Genomic DNA, 18,558 nt, shown 5'->3' on the forward strand with positions numbered 1-18,558 from the left:
TAACACAGTAACTATGCTAAGACATTAAACGTGTCTGATCAGGGGCCAGGGAGATGGCTCAGTGGAATAAATGCTTCCCTGGCAAGTGCAACGGCCTGAGTTCAATCCCTGGTTCCACCAAAAAAATAAAATAAAAAATGTGTCTGATCAAGTTCACAAAATCTGCCAGATAAAAGTATGTGATTATGGATACTCTGTCTTTACAAAAAAATAAGAAGTGCTAGTTTAAATTCCCTAAAATAAATGCTGATACCTTGTATTCTGAGTAATGATTTTAAAGATAACAATACACAAAGCATTAACCATTATTACCCTTCTGTGATCTTGTTTTGAATTTTTTTTAATTTTTTTCTCTTTAAAAAAAAAACATTTTTTTCTTTCCACTGAGGTTTTGAAAAATTGAAATAAAATATATATTATGCAATACAGTAGTGCCTTATTTATCACAGAGGTTACATTCCAGACACTCCCAAGATAAGTGAAAATCTGGGGCCAGGGAGATGGCTCAGTAGAATAAGTGCTTCCCTGGCAAATGCAAGGGTCTGAGTTCAATCCCCAATTCCGAAAAAAAAAAAAAAGCCACTGAGATAAGTGAAAATTAGCAAAGTAGCAACATATATATATAGGCTTTATAAACCCTTCCCACTCTTATAAACTTTTCCCATACTTTCAAAAACACTTCTAATGTTCTTAACCATTTTCTAAACTCATAAACCTACATAATTTTAACAACATATGTATATTGTACAGTACAGTATGTATTCATCTACTAAAGAAATACATACTTAAAATACATTTTATTTCAACTTAATATTCTTTTAATGTTAGAATTAATAGTTTTAATACATTTTTTTACATTTTAAAACTTGCTTAGGCAAAATTATTAAAACCATAAGTACTACGCATATAAATAATGTATACAGTACTGGACACTACTGCAAATCCCATGACATAGCGAAAAATCCACAAGAATTTAGATTAACATTTTTTGAAAACCCGCAAAACAGTGAGTCCACGAGAATCAAACCGTAAAATGGCAAGGGACTATTGTATTTAATTTTATAAGGATGCAATTCACCATTAAATGCACACGCTCTTAGGTAACCATTATCACGATGTAAACCCTTTCACCATCCCCATCAAGAACTCTGTATTCATTAACTAATATCTCTCCCCTCCCCAAACTCTGTTATTCTCTATTTTACTTTCTATTACCACTAAGTACCTCATGTAAGTAGACCCAAACAACATTTCCCCTCCAATGTATGGCTTATTTCACTGAGTACAATGTTTTCAAAATTCATCCATGTTATAACACGAATCAAAATGTCCCTCCTTCTATGGCTTAATAGTCCACTGGACGGATTTATTGATCTTAAGATCTCTTTTACTTTTGTACAAACAAGTCTTTTGTCAGACATGTAATTTGTAAATATTTTCTCCTCACCTGCTGCTTGTTTAAGGATTTTCAAGGAGAAATAAATTCTAATTTTAATAACATACAAATAAATACAATCTCTAAAATAAAATGTCACCCAAATGATGCCACATTTCAGTGAATCCAGATACATATTTTAAGAATCAGAAAATCTCTTCCATTGCAATTCAACTAGAAGTCCTGGGTAACTCAAGTGTTCCTCCGATACTGAAATTCAGAGTTTCCCAAGTCATGTTATCTTTTTTAATATACAAATAGGTTGTTTTTAATTAAAAGCATACAATCTGGTCAGGTATGGTGGTACACCGCTATAATCCCAGCACTCAGGAGGCAGAGGCAAGAGGATCTCCTTGACTCCCAGGCCAGCCTAAGCCACACAGTTGAAGGCCAACTACATAGCAAGACCTTGTCTTAAAAAAAAAAAAAAAAAAAAAACTTCAAAAAATATTATTTCAAGGCTATTTCCAAAAACAAAGTTACCCAAACAGCTTACAGGTCATTAGGTGGGGTAGAAAAGTAGATCTAAATATATGGTTTTAGTTGGTTCATTAAGGAGTTTTGCTTCACTTAATACTCACACACATATATACACGTATACACTTTGTTCACTAGGGAGTTTGAGTTTTTAATACTTATACACACATGTAAACAGTTTGAAGAAGAATCCCCCTCTGATGCTGGGAGGGACCTTGAAGTACTAGACTCCACACTGATCCTTTTGCCTCAGCCACCAGAATGGCCCGGACATGGATCTTGAAATATTGTTAATTCTGCCAATAAAAATGAAAAAGACAAAAAGCCGGGTGTGGCGGCGCAAGCCTTTAATCCCAGCACTTGGGGGTACTGAGGCAGGAGGATCACTGAGAGTTCAAGGCCAGCCCGGGGCTACAAAGTGATCTCCAGGCCGGCTGAACTACACGGAGACTCTGTCTCAAAAAGACAGGGGGAAAAAAAAGGTGAAAAGGCAATGTAACACTTGTCACGTAAACGTTTTGTTTAGCACCAAGTGGGCCTATCAACTCTAGGAGTCTAGGCTAACTACATTAGCTCCAGGAGGCTCTGGCCCTGATGCAGGTGGCAAAAAGACCAGGGCTGGGTGAGCCAGAGATATCCTCTCGGCTTGCTTTAAGGGGACCCTCGGCTGCAGGGTCCCCGGCGCAGGGGGGTGGAGGGGGTTCCCTGAGCGCACACAGCCGTCCGGGCTCGGCCAGGCTCGCATCTCTGCGTTTTAGGCATGGGGAACAAGGCTCCGCGAACCCCGGACAGCCGGCAAGATGCGGAGGGGCAGGAGGAGGCCGCCCCGGAAACGATTCCCGCGCATCGGTGTCACCGAGCGCGACAGGCGGTCGGCACGGGGCAAATCGACGCGGAGGCGGCGGCGGACACGGTAGCCAGCACGTGCGCCGGGCTGTGGAGGCGCAGGGCCCCGACTGACCTGTGACGCTGGCCCGAGTGACGCGCTGCACTACGGCCTTCATGGCGGCGGCTGGGCGGGAGGCTGGCGACAAGGCAGCTCTGGGCTGGCGCCCTCTGCTGGGGACACAGAGAAGCGCGCGTAAGGCCCAGGGCGACCTGGACGCCGGCGCCCCGCCCACGTCTGCCACGCCCGCCCTCCGATTGGCCATTAGTTTTAACCACGCCCACAAACGTTATGTCACGCCCCTGCACCTTGGCCCCGCCCATGACCTCGGAGGGGGCCGCCCCCAAAGAGCCTCAGGGACTGTCCAGATTCCTCTCTGCCCCAAGGTAAAGGAATCTGAACGCTGGTTTCTCCCTTACTGTCTGCGGGCCTAAGAACCATCATCGTTCAACCCCAATTTACCTATTCATGTGTTTCTACTTTCTGCTTCCCACTCTGCCCCCAGGTTCTGCCAATTTCTTCCCCTTACCGGTCTGCTTCCACAGTTAAGCAGAGACAAAAGACTGGGCAGCTGTGGTGATGTCACACACCTGTGACCCCAGCACCCTGGGAGGCTGAGGCAGAAGATCTCAAGTTCCAGCTCACCTTGGCAACTTAGCGACACCGTGAGATCCTGTCTCAAAAATAAAAGGAGGGGCTGGTGAGATGGCTCAGTGGTCTAAAGCACCTATTTGAACAAGCTTAGCAAAGCAAAGGGACCACGGTTCAATCCCCCAGCACCACATGCCAGCCAGCCGCGCCCCCTGGTGGGCTGAGCTGGCCACACACACACACACACACACACACACACACACACACACACACACACACACACACACACACACACACACACACACACACACACACACACACACACATACATACATAAATAAATAAAATTTAAAAAAAAGACATAAAAAAAATAAAAGGAGTACTGGGGATGGAGCTCAGTGCAAAGGCCAGGGGTTCAATCAATCCCTGGTGGTGCACAAATAAGTAAGTGGATAAATATGTGCTGCTAAAATAGCCATTTAACTATGTAACTTCACTTGACTTAGCTATGTCATGACATGATAGTAAAAAGGTGCACGATTCTAAAATTCCAATTCCTTCTGTCATATGAATATATTAATACTTAGCCCCCCTTCTAGGGTGGTTAGGAAATTTGAATGAAACACACCATGGAAAACCACATAGAAGGCCCCAAAGGGCTGCAAGATTATCATTTTAACAAATTGTTACCATTGATGAAAACGGTTCAGGCAAAGGTCCAACATTTGCTGGAGGCAAATAGTGCAAAGGGAAGATTTCAACGGGAAGCTGAGTTCCACTGTGGAAGACCACTTGAGATCCAGGAGTTTAGATGTAGTTCTCTCTAAAGATGATCGCGTCATGTGCTCTCTCTCCCTCCCTCCCTCCCTCCTTCCCTCTCTCCCTTCTTTTCCCTCTCTCCTTCTCTCCCTCCCACCTTCCCTCCCTCTCTCCCTCCTTTCCTCCCTCTCCTTTTCTCTCTCCTTTTCTCCCTCTCTCCCTCCTTTCCTCCCTCTCTCATTTTCTCTCTACTTTTCTCCCTCTCTCCCTCCCTTTCCCTCTCCCTTTCCCTCTCCCTCCCTCCCTCTCTCCCCTTCTGCCTCCATGAAGTGAGCAGCTCCCCTCCCCCTGGCCCTTCCACTAGACCTTCCTCCCTTGAAGACTTCAATGCCCTGATATCAGAAAATTAACTTCAATTTAATACCATTAATTCCAGCAGTTCTCTAAATCTTTTTTAAGGAACTGCTTTGGAGGATCTGCAATATTCAATCATTTTCATGACAATATAAGGACAATATTTTCCTTTTTTTTTTTTAATTTTTGGTGTATAGTTCAGGGTGGCCTTGAACTCACTAAGTAGCCCAGGTTGGCCTCAAACTTGGCGCAATCCTCCTGCCTCGGTCTCCTGAGTGCTGGGATTATAGAAGTATGCCACCACAACTGCCTATTCATTCTTACTCTTTCAAGAGTGTGCAGTAGAGTTTTCCAGGGGCTTTATGGTATGAACCATACTGCTCTGTTAATATATAAGAAATATTTTGTTATTAAAAATGGTATTTCAGGTAGCCAGCCCTCATACAGGTTTTGCACATCTGTAATCCCAACACTCAAGAGGCTGAAGCAAGAGGATCATCATGAGTTTGTGTGACAGCAAATAGTTACATGTGTATGACCACCAAAATCTGAAGTTCAGATCCATACAAAAAGAGTGACAGAATGATTTTAAAAACATGAAAATAAGTTTATAATAAAAGTACAACAGATGTGAGCATAGTCAAATAATAGTACCACATAATGAGGCGGGGACAGCACCGAAGATGAAGGGGAAACTGCTGGAAAGGATTGTTTTGTCTTTTTGAAATAAGGTTTTGCTATGTAGTACAGGCTAGCCTGGAAGTCACTGTTTAGCCCAGGCTGGCTTCGAACTCACAGAAATTCTACCTCTGCCTCCCAAGTGCTGGATTTATAGGCATGCACCACCATGCCCAGCTGGGGAAGGATCTTGCACGAGATAGGGCCTTTGCCAGGTGAGAGAGAAAACGCCATGCCACACCCAGTTTCTCAGTTCCTTAAGGACTGCATTCAGACAAAAGTGATGCGGTGCCAACAGGCCTGCATAGCTGGAAGGACCACTGCCAGGTCTGGCTAGGCTTGGAGCAGTAACAGTCAGCAGTAACAGGGCAAGGCAGAACTGGAAACTGGCAGTCCCAGTACCTCCCTGGATGAGGATCCTTTTTATTTTTATTTTGAGATAGTGTCTTGTTAAAGTTCCCAGGCTAGGGTTGAACTTTCAATTCTGCTGCCTCAACCTCCCAAGTACAGTAACTGGAATTACAGGCATGAACAGCTAAATGAGTGTTATTTTTAATTGACAAATAATAATAGTGTATACTTATGAATTATATGATTTTTGACACAGGTATACATTGAGGCAAGTTCAAATCAGGCTAATTAACATGTCCATCACCTGAAATACTATTTTTTTGCGGTGAGAACATTTAAAATCCTGTCTTGGAGATGTGGCTTGGTGGGCGAATGCTTGCCTAGCATGCATGAGGCCCTCTGTTGGATCCCCAACCCTGCAAGTGTTATGTAAAACTTGTCGTTCAGCTCTGTAAATACAATATAGCATTAGCTAGTCAGCACACCACAGCTGGACCCAGTGCTTGTTCCCTGTCCCCTCTGCTAACCACACTCTGCTCACTACTGGAGCTATTTTCAACAAGGAGAAACATTCTGAGGTATTTCAGGACATATGGCCAGCTGGGCACAGTTTCTCACTGCCAGTCGCAGCTACTCTGCAGGCAAAGACAGAAGGATCACCAGAGTTCAAGAGTTTGAGGCCAGCTTAGGCAACGTAGCAAGAGCCCCATCTCAAAAAGACAAAACCTTCTTAAAAAGTCTATCTTGTGTATAAAGGCAAACTTCAAGTGGTACAGCAACAGAAGGCAGACCAAGGTGCTCTCTGGAGCACAAGTGAGCTACGAGCAAAGGTCAGCGATGGGGGCTTCACAGTATGCACAGGCGGGGACACATCGAGCTGTTTGGAGACAGCTGTTCACCTGGAAATGGACAGCACACAGGAGCTCGAAGCCACAGGAGGTGAGCTGGATGTAGCAGTGGCTGTGGACGTGGAGGACACTTGAGCCTGTGGGAGCAGCAGCCCACATCCACCCTGAAGCCTGCACTTCCCTCAGAATCCCCTCGCTGCACTGGCCAGAGCAGAGATGGGAGTTGCATTGGCCTTAAAATGGAAAATCCTGATTCTAAATGAGTGCCCCAAACTTCTCCCACATCCAGCCTCCAGACTCCCTGAAGTGGGGCCCCACTCAAGAAGCTTAGGCTACATAGTGAGTTCGAGGCCAGCCTGGACTATAGAATGAGACTTTGTCTCAATCCCACCCCCCCAAAAAAAAAAGTAATGACGGGGTAGCAATGAAGTTTACTGGTAGGGCCTTGCTTAGCATTCGCAAAGCCATGGGTTCAATGCTTGTAAGGAGCCCTTTTTGGTCCTCATCTCAGTCCAAGAAGTTTATATTTGTAATCCCAAAATACATTTTTGGAATCCTATCAAGTTAATTCCAACCTACCACTTCTAGTGCAACCCATGGCAAGAATAAAGACACTAAGGCATATTTATAATTATGAGGAGCCAAGGGGTCCCTTGTCTAGCCATGGTGATGGCTATCCAGAACAAAAGGCCTCAACCCAGGGCCGAACCTGAGTTTTATTCACTCATGAAGGAGAAGTGGCTTGAGGATGACTGAGAATTGCAGGAAGTGGGTACCATGAGCTGGGCTTGGTAGGTGGCCTGCATTTATCTCTTGGTAATGCAGAGAGGATATGCAGAAAAAGTAACTTGCACTATACTGTTGAGATACATCTAATGTTTTGGGGTCCAGTGCTTCAGCTCTTATGTGTAATTTTTCAAGCCCTAGGAAGTCATAGCTTCTATCTCAAGGTTCAATCCCAGCTGACAGCATGGAGCATTGGCTCTTTGTCCTGTCTCAACCCAGCTCATATTAAAGAGCAACAGGTGTGGGTTATCAGGGAAACATGTATGTCGTCTTTAAAGACTACCCCAGCACCTCAGCTAGACCAATATGCGCTGCTTAAGGCCAATTGAAAGGATAAGGAAAAGTCCTAGCCAGCTCTGTACATATCAGTACATTGAAAGAGGGTCAGGCACAGCCAAAATGGAGACAACTGCTTTTCTCTCAAGGAGAGTCACTCAGATGGTCCTCCATAAATGCTGAGCACCACATACACACAACTGCAATTAAAAACTGGGTTGCAGAAGACACAATGTTTATGTTTAATGTCCATCCCCCATTGGAAGGTGAAACTCCACAAGGCACGGCTTAAATGGAGCCCACCCTCAGAGCAACGCTGGTGGTAGTAGTAAGGGCTCAGTACTGCCATCTTGAACATAAAAATTATTTTGAGTAAAGACACTGGAAGGAGGGTGTGTGATACACACTTGTCAGGCAGGTACTGTGTCCCTATATAGTTTAGGGACTATACTTGTTGTTCCAGGACTATGTAGCCAAGCTGGTCTCAAACTCACAAAGATCCTCCAGCCTCTAGGATTACAAGAGTGTGCCATCACACCAGCTATTTTAAAAGGACCACCAAGGCTTTAACAGTAGCATGAAAAACTTAACACTCACTAGTTTCAAAACACTGAACTTATGGAACCTCAATGTGAAATTTCACATCAACCTTTTCCCATGTTGAGAGGAATATCCCTTTAATTACATAAGTTTAGCTTCTGTCAAGGCAATATTTATTGTACATTTAACAACAAAAATAAATATATACTTTCCACAGACATAAAGTGGAAATCAAGGCTCTATCATATGTAAATACTGGGCCAAAGTCCTTGTTTTCAGAATTCAGCAGCCAATCATGGTTCTGATCCAGAATTACCAGTCCATTTTTTCAAAACGTTGCGGATTCGTTCGGTGAGTGGAACATAATCTTCTTTATAAAGGACAACTGTCTCCACATAAAACCCTTTCAGGGGCTCGAGTACAATTTCATTTTCACTTCTTGAGAGATCCTTTTGCTCTACTTCAGGACTTTCTAAAAGAAAATGAACACCTGAATTATGAGACCTGTCATTCAAGTTCTGGAAATAAAGTTAAAAATTATAGCATCAGAGGCCTGTTATTTCATTCCTTTAAAAAAAAACATGCCAACACTACAGACATGTTTCCAAATATCTGAGACTGCGCAATGATAACATTCAGGCCACTTATAAAATGATTTCTTCATAGCAGGTTTACACAACAGTTTTACTGAAATATATTTAACGTACAAGTAACTTACTTTAAAAGAATTGGGCGGCTTTTTTGTAATATTGATAATTGTTCAACCAGCCCAACTGGCTCCCAAACATCTTCATTCCCTTAGGTTTAGCGCTCACCGCCCATCTCCCAGCCCCTCAGCCCGACAACCACCCCCGTCAGCTTCGCAGCGCTCCAGGGATTTCCAGCACAGAGGCGATGGCTCTGCGAGTGCCTTTTCTGCCCAGTAACTGGAAAGACTTATATTCCTCGTCGGCTGCCCGCCGTGTGCGAACTGAGCTGATGACAGAAAGCATCTCTTCCTTACACCAAGGCCAGGGTGTCTGAAGTCCCATCGTGGACTTTACAGATTCCTCCAATTCTGAGTATGAGTACGGGCTTATTCAACAAAACAGGTTTAAATGACAGTATCTAACGGGCATCTCCTGGCATCTTTTTACAGACTGTATTTCAACACGCGGCATGCAACCGGCTCCACCGACACTGCAGAAGAGACCTGCGGCCCTACACAGGAAGAACCCGCCTCCCTGACCCCTGGGCACCTCGCGGAGGGCAGCGGGTCCCGAGGAAGTGACCTACCTGAAGGCGTCTTCTTTCCGTAAAAGTAAAAAAGGGAGCCAAACAGGGTCCAAGTGCCAAGCCCGTAGACCACAGACATGCGACGGTACCAGGCCTGAGCCTTCCACGGCTGCATGGTGGCACGCCAGCCCTAGGTCACCGCAGCTCAGGCAGAGGCGGGCCTTCCGGGCAGCGCGGGGCGGTATTCGCCGCCACCGCCAATGAGAAGCCGGCCTCGCGACCGCGATGCATGCTGGGTTGTGTGGTCCGGAAGCCGCTCCCGGCTCCAATTCAGGAGCTTGGGTCTTTGGAAAAGGACTGTGGATGCAGGAAGAGGAGCAGCGAGCTGGTGACACTGCGCGCCACGTGAAGGAGAGCAGTTGAGTTTTCGTGAGCATTTGCAAGATTGCTGTGCCTGCTTTACACAGACCAGATGATATTTGAGAAGTTAGTTCCATTTCCTCTTACAGCCCTCAGATTTGCGAGGACGCTACTTGTGGCTCCCTGTAACTCATCTTTCCAGTTTCCCTGTCTGGAACTCTGGGTGAACTTCGGTACCTCAAGTCATCTCTCCTCTGTCGTCTGGGTCTCATTATTCAGCCTCTGCTGGGCCTCACGTATCAGTCACGCAGTGCTGCCCCACACCCCCCCATTTTCATTCCGTGCACTTTATCTTAATCGTGCCAACTGTACCCACATCACAAAAATGTAAAAATCTTCCATCCTGAGCACCCTCAGCTTCTCTTATTCATACATTTCTTAAAGCATAATCCATCCGCGCTCTTAGAGACTTAGCCACTTGAGAGCGAGGCTGGTGCTTGGTCCGAAGTAGGTTCAGTCAACAACCTTCACTTTTCACCCACACTCGAACTTCATTTCCTTCCCCCCCCCCTTGGCTTATGAATTTTTTTTTCCATAATTTTATTGAGAGACAAATAGAAATGAGACAGTTTCAAATCAAATTGGTAGGACAGTTTCAATAATTAACACATTGCATACTCTCTTCCTAGTGGTTATTTGCTATACAGGATGCAGACATGATATCCTATATACCAACACTATTACAACAAATCCCTCTATTCATTAAGAGAATGTAACTATATATCTATCCTAACCATTTTGAATACACAGATACAAATGGACATTCATCTGTATCCCTTTTTTTGTTTAGTTCCGTCATTTGAATATTATAGGTGTGTTAACTCAGCAAAATATTCTAAAAGAGTCCAGTAGTCCATAATAGTATTGGGTTTTCCACTTCATTGACAATGTCAGAAATTGTTGACCTGAGTCCCCTACAGCTCAACATAACAGCACGGCTTTACTTCTTATACTTCGTTTTTATACTTTGCTGCTGGATGGTTAAGACTAAGATAAAGCAAGACCTATGCAACAAGAGTTGTAGCTTTTGGATCTGATAAGGTCAGTGAAAACCCCTCAGGATTTATCCTGAGATCCTGTACCTCAGATTGTAGATCCTTTGTCAGTGTCAGCCCTGTGGATGAGTCATGGCCATTGCTTGGCCAATGTGCTCCCCGTGAAAGCCTGAGAGAATGTTTTCTCTCCATGTGACTCTCCTTAGGCACACTCTACACCATCGATCACTTTCCTCTTTGGCCCCATAATCTCCTTGATCAGAAAATCTGGGACACTACTGAGTTACATGACGTTACAGTACAAGATATCATATGTTCTGAGTCTTAATTGACCTTAGAAGGCTAGAGCCAAAATTTTGGCTTTCCTTGCGGCCCTCCTTTTTCTCTAATTTTGGTCTGCAAACTTAGGTTGTTTACCCTCCAGAAGACAAGCTTATTGTTATTACCATACAACCTAGGCTGTTAAGCTTAACCTCACTATCTGTCTGAATATCAAACATCTTAGGCATAACATGGAACAGGTATTTTTCCTCAAGTATTGATATGTTGAACTTTAAGTCCCTACAGAATATGATGAAAAAACATTTTAAAAATTAAAATACATTTGAAAAATAGGCATAATATATAATTCTTTATGCCTATTTTTAAAATATATATTTTTTGAACTTCATTTCTAAAGAGCGTTTGACATTGACACCCACTCTCTTTCTACGCTTTGGAAACATTTTCTCTAGTATTTTCCAGGGCTTCTTTTCCCTTGAGTATTCTTTAAGGATTGGTGTTCTGCCTACAGAAATCTGTACCTCCAAAAAATTATAGAGATCACGGGCTTAAATGTAAAGCTAAACCTACAAACCTAGAAGAAAGCATAGGAGAAAAATCTTGCCATTTTGGGAAAAGTGAAGATTTTTTTAAAATACAAAACAAGCATGAACCACAAAGCAAGTTAATTTTAAATTCTTCAAAATTAAGGCTTTTACTTTTTCATTACTTTTTCAAAGTCACAGGTGACAAAATGAAAAGACAAACAGTATGAAAATTTCAAAATGCATATATCTGACAAAGGACTTGTAGCCAGGATATGTAAGGACCTCTTACAATGCTTATAAGCAGACAATCCAACTAAAAACCCAACCCTTTGAACATGATCAAAGAAGACACACAACTGGTCAATAAACACAGGAACCTCAGTGACCAAAGAAATGCAAATAAAAATATTGGGCAAAAAGTTAGACACAACCAGACCTGGACATAGGGGGCTAGAGGATACCTGAAAAGCAAAAATGTATGTGTGTGTAGCCCAAGAAGGTATCAAGACCAGGGGGGTAAGGCTGGAAAAACCTCACAGTTTCAAACCATACTAAACACTATGTAGCCCAGGCTGGCCTCAATTTTATGGCAATCTTCCTGCCTCAGCTTTCCCAGTGCTGGGATTACTATCTTTTTTTTTTTTTTTTTTCTTTGAAGTACTAGGTATCAAACTTGGGACCTTGTACTTGGCAGGCAGGTGCTTATGCTGCTGAGCTATCTCCCCAGCCCTCAAACCACACTAAACAGAAAACATCGATCTACACAGAGACTAAGCAGGTCAACACAGCACATTTGTTTTATAGAACAGTGAGCTTGGAGGAATAGTTAGCTATTCCTTGAAAGACCCAGTAAATGTTACAAGGAACCTGAACCCTCAGTCAGTGCAGTTGCCATTTTGGCAGGTGCTCACCTTCCTACTTGAGATACACTATGTGTTTTCTCTTTGCAGTAAGCCCTCTGTATACACTCTATCCAATGGCCTTGAGTGTCTTATCTGCAGTCCTTCGTCCCAGAAACAAAGATGTATGTTGCCAGTTCCTTGTGGTGTTAGGACCTTCCAGTATTAGGATCTAAGTTCCCAGTGACAAAAATGCCTCTTAGGAAGGCTAACACTAGATTGGAAAACACAAGAAGTTGTAAGGATTTGATCCCCCTGTAACTCTTACCCATGGCAACATGAACATTACAGTGTCTTTGCAAAGCTGGTAGTTACTAAGTTGAACACATGCTCATCATGTGACAATCACTCCAACCCGTTTCCCAGAAGTGGAAATCCTTACATCCACACAAATACAAGGGCAGGATGTTCAGTGTTGTTCATAGTAGCAAAAAATGGAGAATACTCAGATGTCTACCAGCTAGTGAATGGGTCAATGAGAGTCTATTCACCATAAAAACAAACTACTGACACAGCAAGATGGATGGATCATAGAGGGATAGAGTGAAAATCTAGAGGATGGGACCTCTGAAAGAGACAGAGAGATCACACAGATCATTCATCGTCTCATCTTTTACTTCTCTTAATTGCTGGCCTTCCCTAACCTGAACCTCAGCTCCAGAGGTGCAGGAATTTGTGTCACTGGCCATATTTCCAGTGCCTGGAAGACTACTCTATGAGCAGCAAGTACTGAACAGTTCTCTGTTGAATGAATGAAATCATGGATCCGGAGTGCCGACAATTATTTCAGACTAGAATTTTAGACACAGAAGAGCTGCCAATCATGAAGACAGAATGGACTTCCAGATGTGCCCAGATCTAAAGAAACGCTTTGCAAGGGCTCTTCTAAGGAAAAGTCACTTGAGACAGCAAAATGTCTTACAGAATAAAAAGGATGACACTAATCCAGGATTTCACACAAAAGAAATTCCTGGGCAACAGCTGTGCAGCAATAGCTGTATAGGAGGCCTAGAAAACAGTTGGCTCGTTAAAAGAGGGCACCAGAAGCTTTTTAAAGAAAAAGCAACTTCAGTAGGCTAGGAAGGTAGACTCTTAATAAGGAGAAGGCAAAATAATTCTACAAAAAAATGCACATCTGTAAGTTCAGCTACTTGGAAGGCTGAGGCAGGAGGACTGCAAGTACAAGGCCAACTTAGTGAGACCGGTCTCAAAAGGGCTGAGGGTATGGCTCAGTGGTAGAACACCCTGGGCTCCTTCCCCAGGACTGCCAAAGAAAAAAACAAGAAGTCAACTAAAACCAAGAAACTCGGGGAGGGCCTGGGGAAATAGCTCAGTAGAATAAGCGTTTGCCTGGCAAACGCAGGGTCCTGAATTCAATCTCCAGTACCACAAAAAAAAAAAGGAAAAAGAAAAAGAAACTCAGGCAAACAATAGCAAATCTAAGAACATATAAACCAAACAGGAAGCCAGCCAGTATGCAGCATGATATATATAAGAAAAGTCTTAGATTTTATGTGGAACATTCTCCTTCAAGTGACATGGAGACCAAGTACGACACAGAATCTGTGAGGGAAAATGACAGATGACCATCACCTGCCTTGGAGGAGAACAATATGTACATCAGTACGGTTGTGTAAAGGTACTTTATTAAGCTTTCACAATCAAGTTTAAGAAACAAAAATACAATTATGGTTAAGGCTAAAATATAAATGGTACCAATCTTTATAAAAATAAAGGTATCACTGACCAAAACTGGGGAGTAGAAAGGTCACAATATCCTCATTCCATACATAGAAACTGGACGATACTGGCTAGAACTTAATACTTCAACAACAAAAACACAGAAGTTGAGTACAGTTCTGAGTGGCAGCTTTAGGATTAGGGAGAGAAGGGAATTGTTTATAAACTCTCCAGAGTAAGGTGTTTGGCCATACATATACATCACTTGGATTTTTACTTTTATTTTTTTATTTTTGGCCAACTCAGCCCACCCTCAGGGCAGGGCTGGCACGGCATGTGGTGCCGGGGATTGAACTACAGTCCCCTGCACCTGCCTAAGCTTGTCCTAGCAGGCGCTTTCGACTGCTGAGCTATCTCACCAGCCCTCACTTGGATTTTTAAAAAACATCCATTCAAGTCATTTTATTTGATCCCTAAGACAGATGCATTGTCAGTAGGGGAGTCACTCAGGCTGAGGGCCGTGGTTGATTTCACAAGGCTGGATTAGACAGCAAGTTACTTGGGAGTCACCCCAACCCTCTAGCCCCAACAGAGCTTCACACATATCTTACTTTTCCTTGGTCTCCTAGTGTTTACAGTGTGAGTAATAAGCTCAGAAAAAATGTCATGTGTCCTGAATAGAGGAGGAGATCTCAGGCATCAAATGTGCAGTTTTATCCAGTGCTTTCCTTGCCCAGTTTTATTTCTTTGATGAGTTTTAAGATCTGCATCTAAATAAGCTGCCAAGATACATCATCTCTCATTTAGAGAGAAGGGTTTTGTTTTTTGTTTTTTTTGCTCCGAACGCCTTCAGGGCAGGTTTGGCTGGCTTGAGTTGTGGGGATCGAACCACAGCAATCTGAGCCTGACTGCTTTGTTGAAGCAGCCACTTAAAGAACTGAGCTAAGGGGCAGGCCCCCTCATCTCTCATTTAGAGACTAAAAAGTTAGCACACACAAAAAAGCCACATAAATATCTACTAAAACATTTATGACCTTACAGTTTTATGGTACAGAAAAGGGAAGGGCACATCAAAAAACAAATAAATTATAACCTGCAGACATACATACAAAGCTTATCTTGATTATTTAGTAAAAGCTGCCAGGAAAGTGAAAGGAACGTTACAGAGCCTTTACAGACAATGGGGAGCACCGGTCAGGGCTCGCCTTAACCCCGTGGGCCCACCTAAGAGGCGCTGGAGACGGCCAGCTTCTTCAGGTGGTCCATGAACACCTGCAGGCTGACATCGTCGGTCAGGATGGGTGCTCCGGTTTCCTGCAATGCAATGGAAGAGCTCAGTGGCAGAGACCCGGAAGCCGGGTAGCATGCACGAGCTGTTAGGCACCTCTCTGTCTTGGAGCACCCACAGGCGCCACCTCTGCAGAGGTAACTGCTTTCAGCTGAACGGCACCCCACTGCTGCAGACTCGGTCTCGAGCATACACCTTGCCATGTCACTCAAGACTATCTTGCAGGACATTAGCTTTGGTGGAAAATGAGAAAAGCATACAGGAAATCTCATTTATATTATTTCCTACAACTGCACACAACTTCCAACTATCTCAAAAACAAGTTTAATTTTTAAAAGATATTAGAAAACAGAGCAATCACCAAAAGACACATAGATGCTGGGAGCAATACCTAGCAGAGGCATCTGCTAAAAAAAGTGGGCGGAGGTGCTGTGCGGCACAGGAGGGAAGGACCGGGCATGCTGCAGCACTGACCCATGAGCAGCACCCACCCCGCCTCAACTACATCACTGCCAAGTCAGGTGTCTTCCCCGCAGCAAAAGTACCCATTACCCTTTCTGTCTCAGGACCAATTGATAGGATTTTAAACAAATTTTTAAAAAGTAGCCTGCCCTCCTTCCCAGACCCTCAACTATTTCTTACCTGTCCCCAAGCATACAGGTTATTGTGTGTTTGAGAAGGGTTCACTTTGGACAAAAGGAACCGAGCCTTTAAAAAAAAAAAAAAAAATTAAAGGTTAGAAATGGCATTAATATTAAGAGTGATATGTAAAATAGCTTTCATGTTTCTCTGGTGAAATCAGAAGGCTCTCACTGAATAGGAGCCTCTAGAGTATATGCAGACGCTACAGGTCGCTGTCGACACCACCCTTCTACACCGGCATATTCACATCAGGAGTCAAGCTGAACAGATTCACCTGCAATTACTTCACCACTTCCAGCAGCACCAAGCGCTTAGTATGGATCCCAGCTATCAGTCAGCTCCCAAGGTGGGCAGAGCTCACCTGGCTGCCACCATGCTCAGTGTGGACATAGCGTGGCATGGGGAAGCGCGCCTGCAGGATCTCCTGCGCGTCATCCAGCGGGGCCTGCAGCAGGTGCTTGAAGTTCTCATACTGGGGCATGTTCTGGTAGCCGGCCTTCTGCCACTGGGAGATGGTCTGTACGGACAGAAGCCAACCTGGACTGTTAGGAGGCTGCAGCAGTGTGGCTCCCAGCCCTGCTCCAGGCCTTCCCACAGCACCTCCCCAGCTTCCCAGTGAGATCACACATCACGTGAGGGTTCTGGGGGTAGAGCTGGCTGGGAAGAGGAAAGGCAGGAGGCCCAGAGTGGGGCACCCAGAACACCACCTAGGAACCCCTCCCAGGGATGCCAGCCATCAGCTTTGTCCCTTCCCAACTGCACAGCAACTGGTTAATACGGAGCCCCTCCTTCCTTCCTTCCTTCCTTCCTTCCTTCCTTCCTTCCTTCCAGTCTACTTGCACTATTACCCCACCTAGCCTCTGCTGCTGGCAGCACAAAGCCATGCCCCCTTCTCTTTGTCCAACAGCACCCCCAATGGCTACCCTCAGGCAAGGGCTGAACAGGTGGGACAGGCCCACCCCAGCCCTGCTCCTCTCTAGGCAGGGGAGAGAAAAGGTATAAGAGCCAGGTGTGTTACTGCTCGCCTGTGATCCTGGCACTGCACAGTGGGAGGCCAGGGAACGGGGATCACAAGTTTGAGCCTAGCCTGGGCAATTTAGCAATTTAGTGCAATCCTGTCTAAGGGAAAAAAAAAAAAAAAAAAAAAGGCAGGGCAGGGGATGGAGTTCAGTATAATGCCCTGGCTTCAATCCCCACTACCACAAGATGGCCTGCGTTAGAGGTACAGTGGTAGAGCACAGCTGGCTCCCATACCACGAAACAACAGAACAAACCACCTCCCTCCCGCGAAAAAAAAAAAAAAAAAAATGTGACTGTAACATCAGAAGAGTCTCCTCAGAGCCAGCCTCCTACTACAGCCTTCTCTCCCCTCAGCGGTGCCAGCCACCACTGTCCTCATCTCAGTCCATCGCACTGATGGCCAGAGGAAGTGCCCATAACTCCCTTGGCTCCAACAGCTCAAGAACACCCACACCAGCAGAGTCAGGGCTTCTGAAGAGCAAGAAACAAATACACGAAAAAAATCTCACATCTTCCTCTTCCCTCAGCCAAAAAAGGTGCTTAATAAATATGTGATGCTGTCAGCAGGAAGCGCCACTTCAGGTCACCACTTGGCCTGGGACTAAGGGCAAGGGGCAGGGAGATGTACAGACAGGCTGAGAGTTTCAAGTTCTAAAACACCTACTAGTAGCTGAAAATTGTAAGTTATTCAGGAAATTCAGAAATATAAGTAATATCCTTTTAGAACATCCTTTCAAATATAATTAAATATTTATAATTAAATATAATTCAGAAATATAAATAATATCCTTTCAATCACTTGTATCGACTGTACACTAGGAAGCAATCACCAAAAGCAACTTACTGAATGGAGAAAAAAAACAGTAGAAGACAGAGCGTCACCAGACGTAATGTGGAGTAGAGGGGTTTTGCACTGGACAGGGTGGCACATGCCAGTTATCTCAGCTACTTGAACGCTGAGATAGGAAGATCACAAATTCAAGGCCATGGAGAATTTGGCAATGCCCAGGCTCAAAATAAAAATATTTTTAAAAGGGCCTCAGCACTCCCCTAGTTCAACCTCTAGTGTGATTTTTAAAAAAAAAGAATACCTTTTCCCCCTTATAAAGATGCAAGGGACTGGGGACATAGCTCAGTGGCAAAAGTGCCTGCCTGGCAAGCACAAGGTTCTGAGTTTGATCCCCAGTTTTAGAAAAAAATTTAAAGCGATACAAAAATTCAGAGGGGCCATTTCTTCCAGAGAGCACAAACCCTTTTAAGAAAGCAAAGAAAGAAAAGAAAAAGCGCAATCCTCTTGTCCCTGAGGCTATCCACAGCCACTCCAGGGACCCAGGGAGCCAGCATGATGTCCCTGTGAGAGGCTCTTCCATCAAAGAAAAGCTATAGGCCCACACTCAGCACTCACAGAACCCTGGAAGGACATCAGTTTGTATAATAACTTAATGAGGAAGAGTAAACTCAATTACCTAAACACAACTTCAGAAATAATAAATTATGGTGACTGAAAAGGACCACCTGAGATTTTCTTACAGCAAATACTACTCTTGCGAAGTATAAAAATACTACTGAATTCTTGCTTCAAATGTCATGAAAAACCCAGTTCCTAAGT

The 18,558-nt window shown here is 44.2% G+C and overlaps 3 protein-coding genes across 8 annotated transcripts in view; all 3 read right to left on the reverse strand.

Annotated features, from left to right (window-relative positions):
- Dtd1 (D-tyrosyl-tRNA deacylase 1) overlaps positions 1-3,004 on the reverse strand; it is a 59,282-nt gene extending 56,278 nt beyond the window's left edge. Inside the window, exon 1 of the mRNA XM_004635675.3 lies at positions 2,874-3,004. Coding sequence (XP_004635732.2) covers positions 2,874-2,916 — 43 coding nt within the window. The 5' untranslated portion in view covers positions 2,917-3,004. The remainder of the gene's footprint in view (positions 1-2,873) is intronic.
- Positions 3,005-7,663: 4,659 nt separating this feature from the next.
- On the reverse strand, positions 7,664-9,410 carry LOC111817896 (small integral membrane protein 26-like). The gene is made up of 2 exons (XM_023720192.1): positions 9,257-9,410; positions 7,664-8,453 (listed from the first exon to the last, which is right to left on the reverse strand). The coding sequence occupies exons 1-2, from the start codon at positions 9,369-9,371 to the stop codon at positions 8,275-8,277; spliced, it is 294 nt and encodes a 97-aa protein (XP_023575960.1). The 5' UTR covers positions 9,372-9,410; the 3' UTR covers positions 7,664-8,274.
- Positions 9,411-14,977: 5,567 nt separating this feature from the next.
- Positions 14,978-18,558, reverse strand: part of Sec23b (Sec23 homolog B, coat complex II component) — a 31,862-nt gene continuing 28,281 nt past the window's right edge. For all 6 annotated transcript variants that reach the window (XM_023720212.1, XM_023720210.1, XM_023720211.1 and 3 more), the window contains exons 18-20: positions 16,291-16,446; positions 15,930-15,995; positions 14,978-15,313 (exon numbers count right to left, since the gene is read on the reverse strand). In XM_023720212.1, coding sequence (XP_023575980.1) covers positions 15,224-15,313; positions 15,930-15,995; positions 16,291-16,446 — 312 coding nt within the window. In that variant the 3' untranslated portion in view covers positions 14,978-15,223. The remainder of the gene's footprint in view (positions 15,314-15,929; positions 15,996-16,290; positions 16,447-18,558) is intronic.

Source organism: Octodon degus, unplaced genomic scaffold, assembly GCF_000260255.1.
Source record: "Octodon degus isolate 3935 unplaced genomic scaffold, OctDeg1.0 scaffold00073, whole genome shotgun sequence".
Lineage (NCBI taxonomy): Eukaryota > Metazoa > Chordata > Mammalia > Rodentia > Octodontidae > Octodon > Octodon degus.

Coding starts and splice junctions, on each gene's coding strand:
- LOC111817896 (XM_023720192.1), bottom strand. CDS start 9,371: ATGCAGCCGTGGAAGGCTCAGGCCTGGTACCGTCGCATGTCTGTGGTC. Junction 8,454..9,256: donor CGGAAAGAAGACGCCTTCAG/GTAGGTCACTTC, acceptor ATTTTCTTTTAG/AAAGTCCTGAAGTAGAGCAA.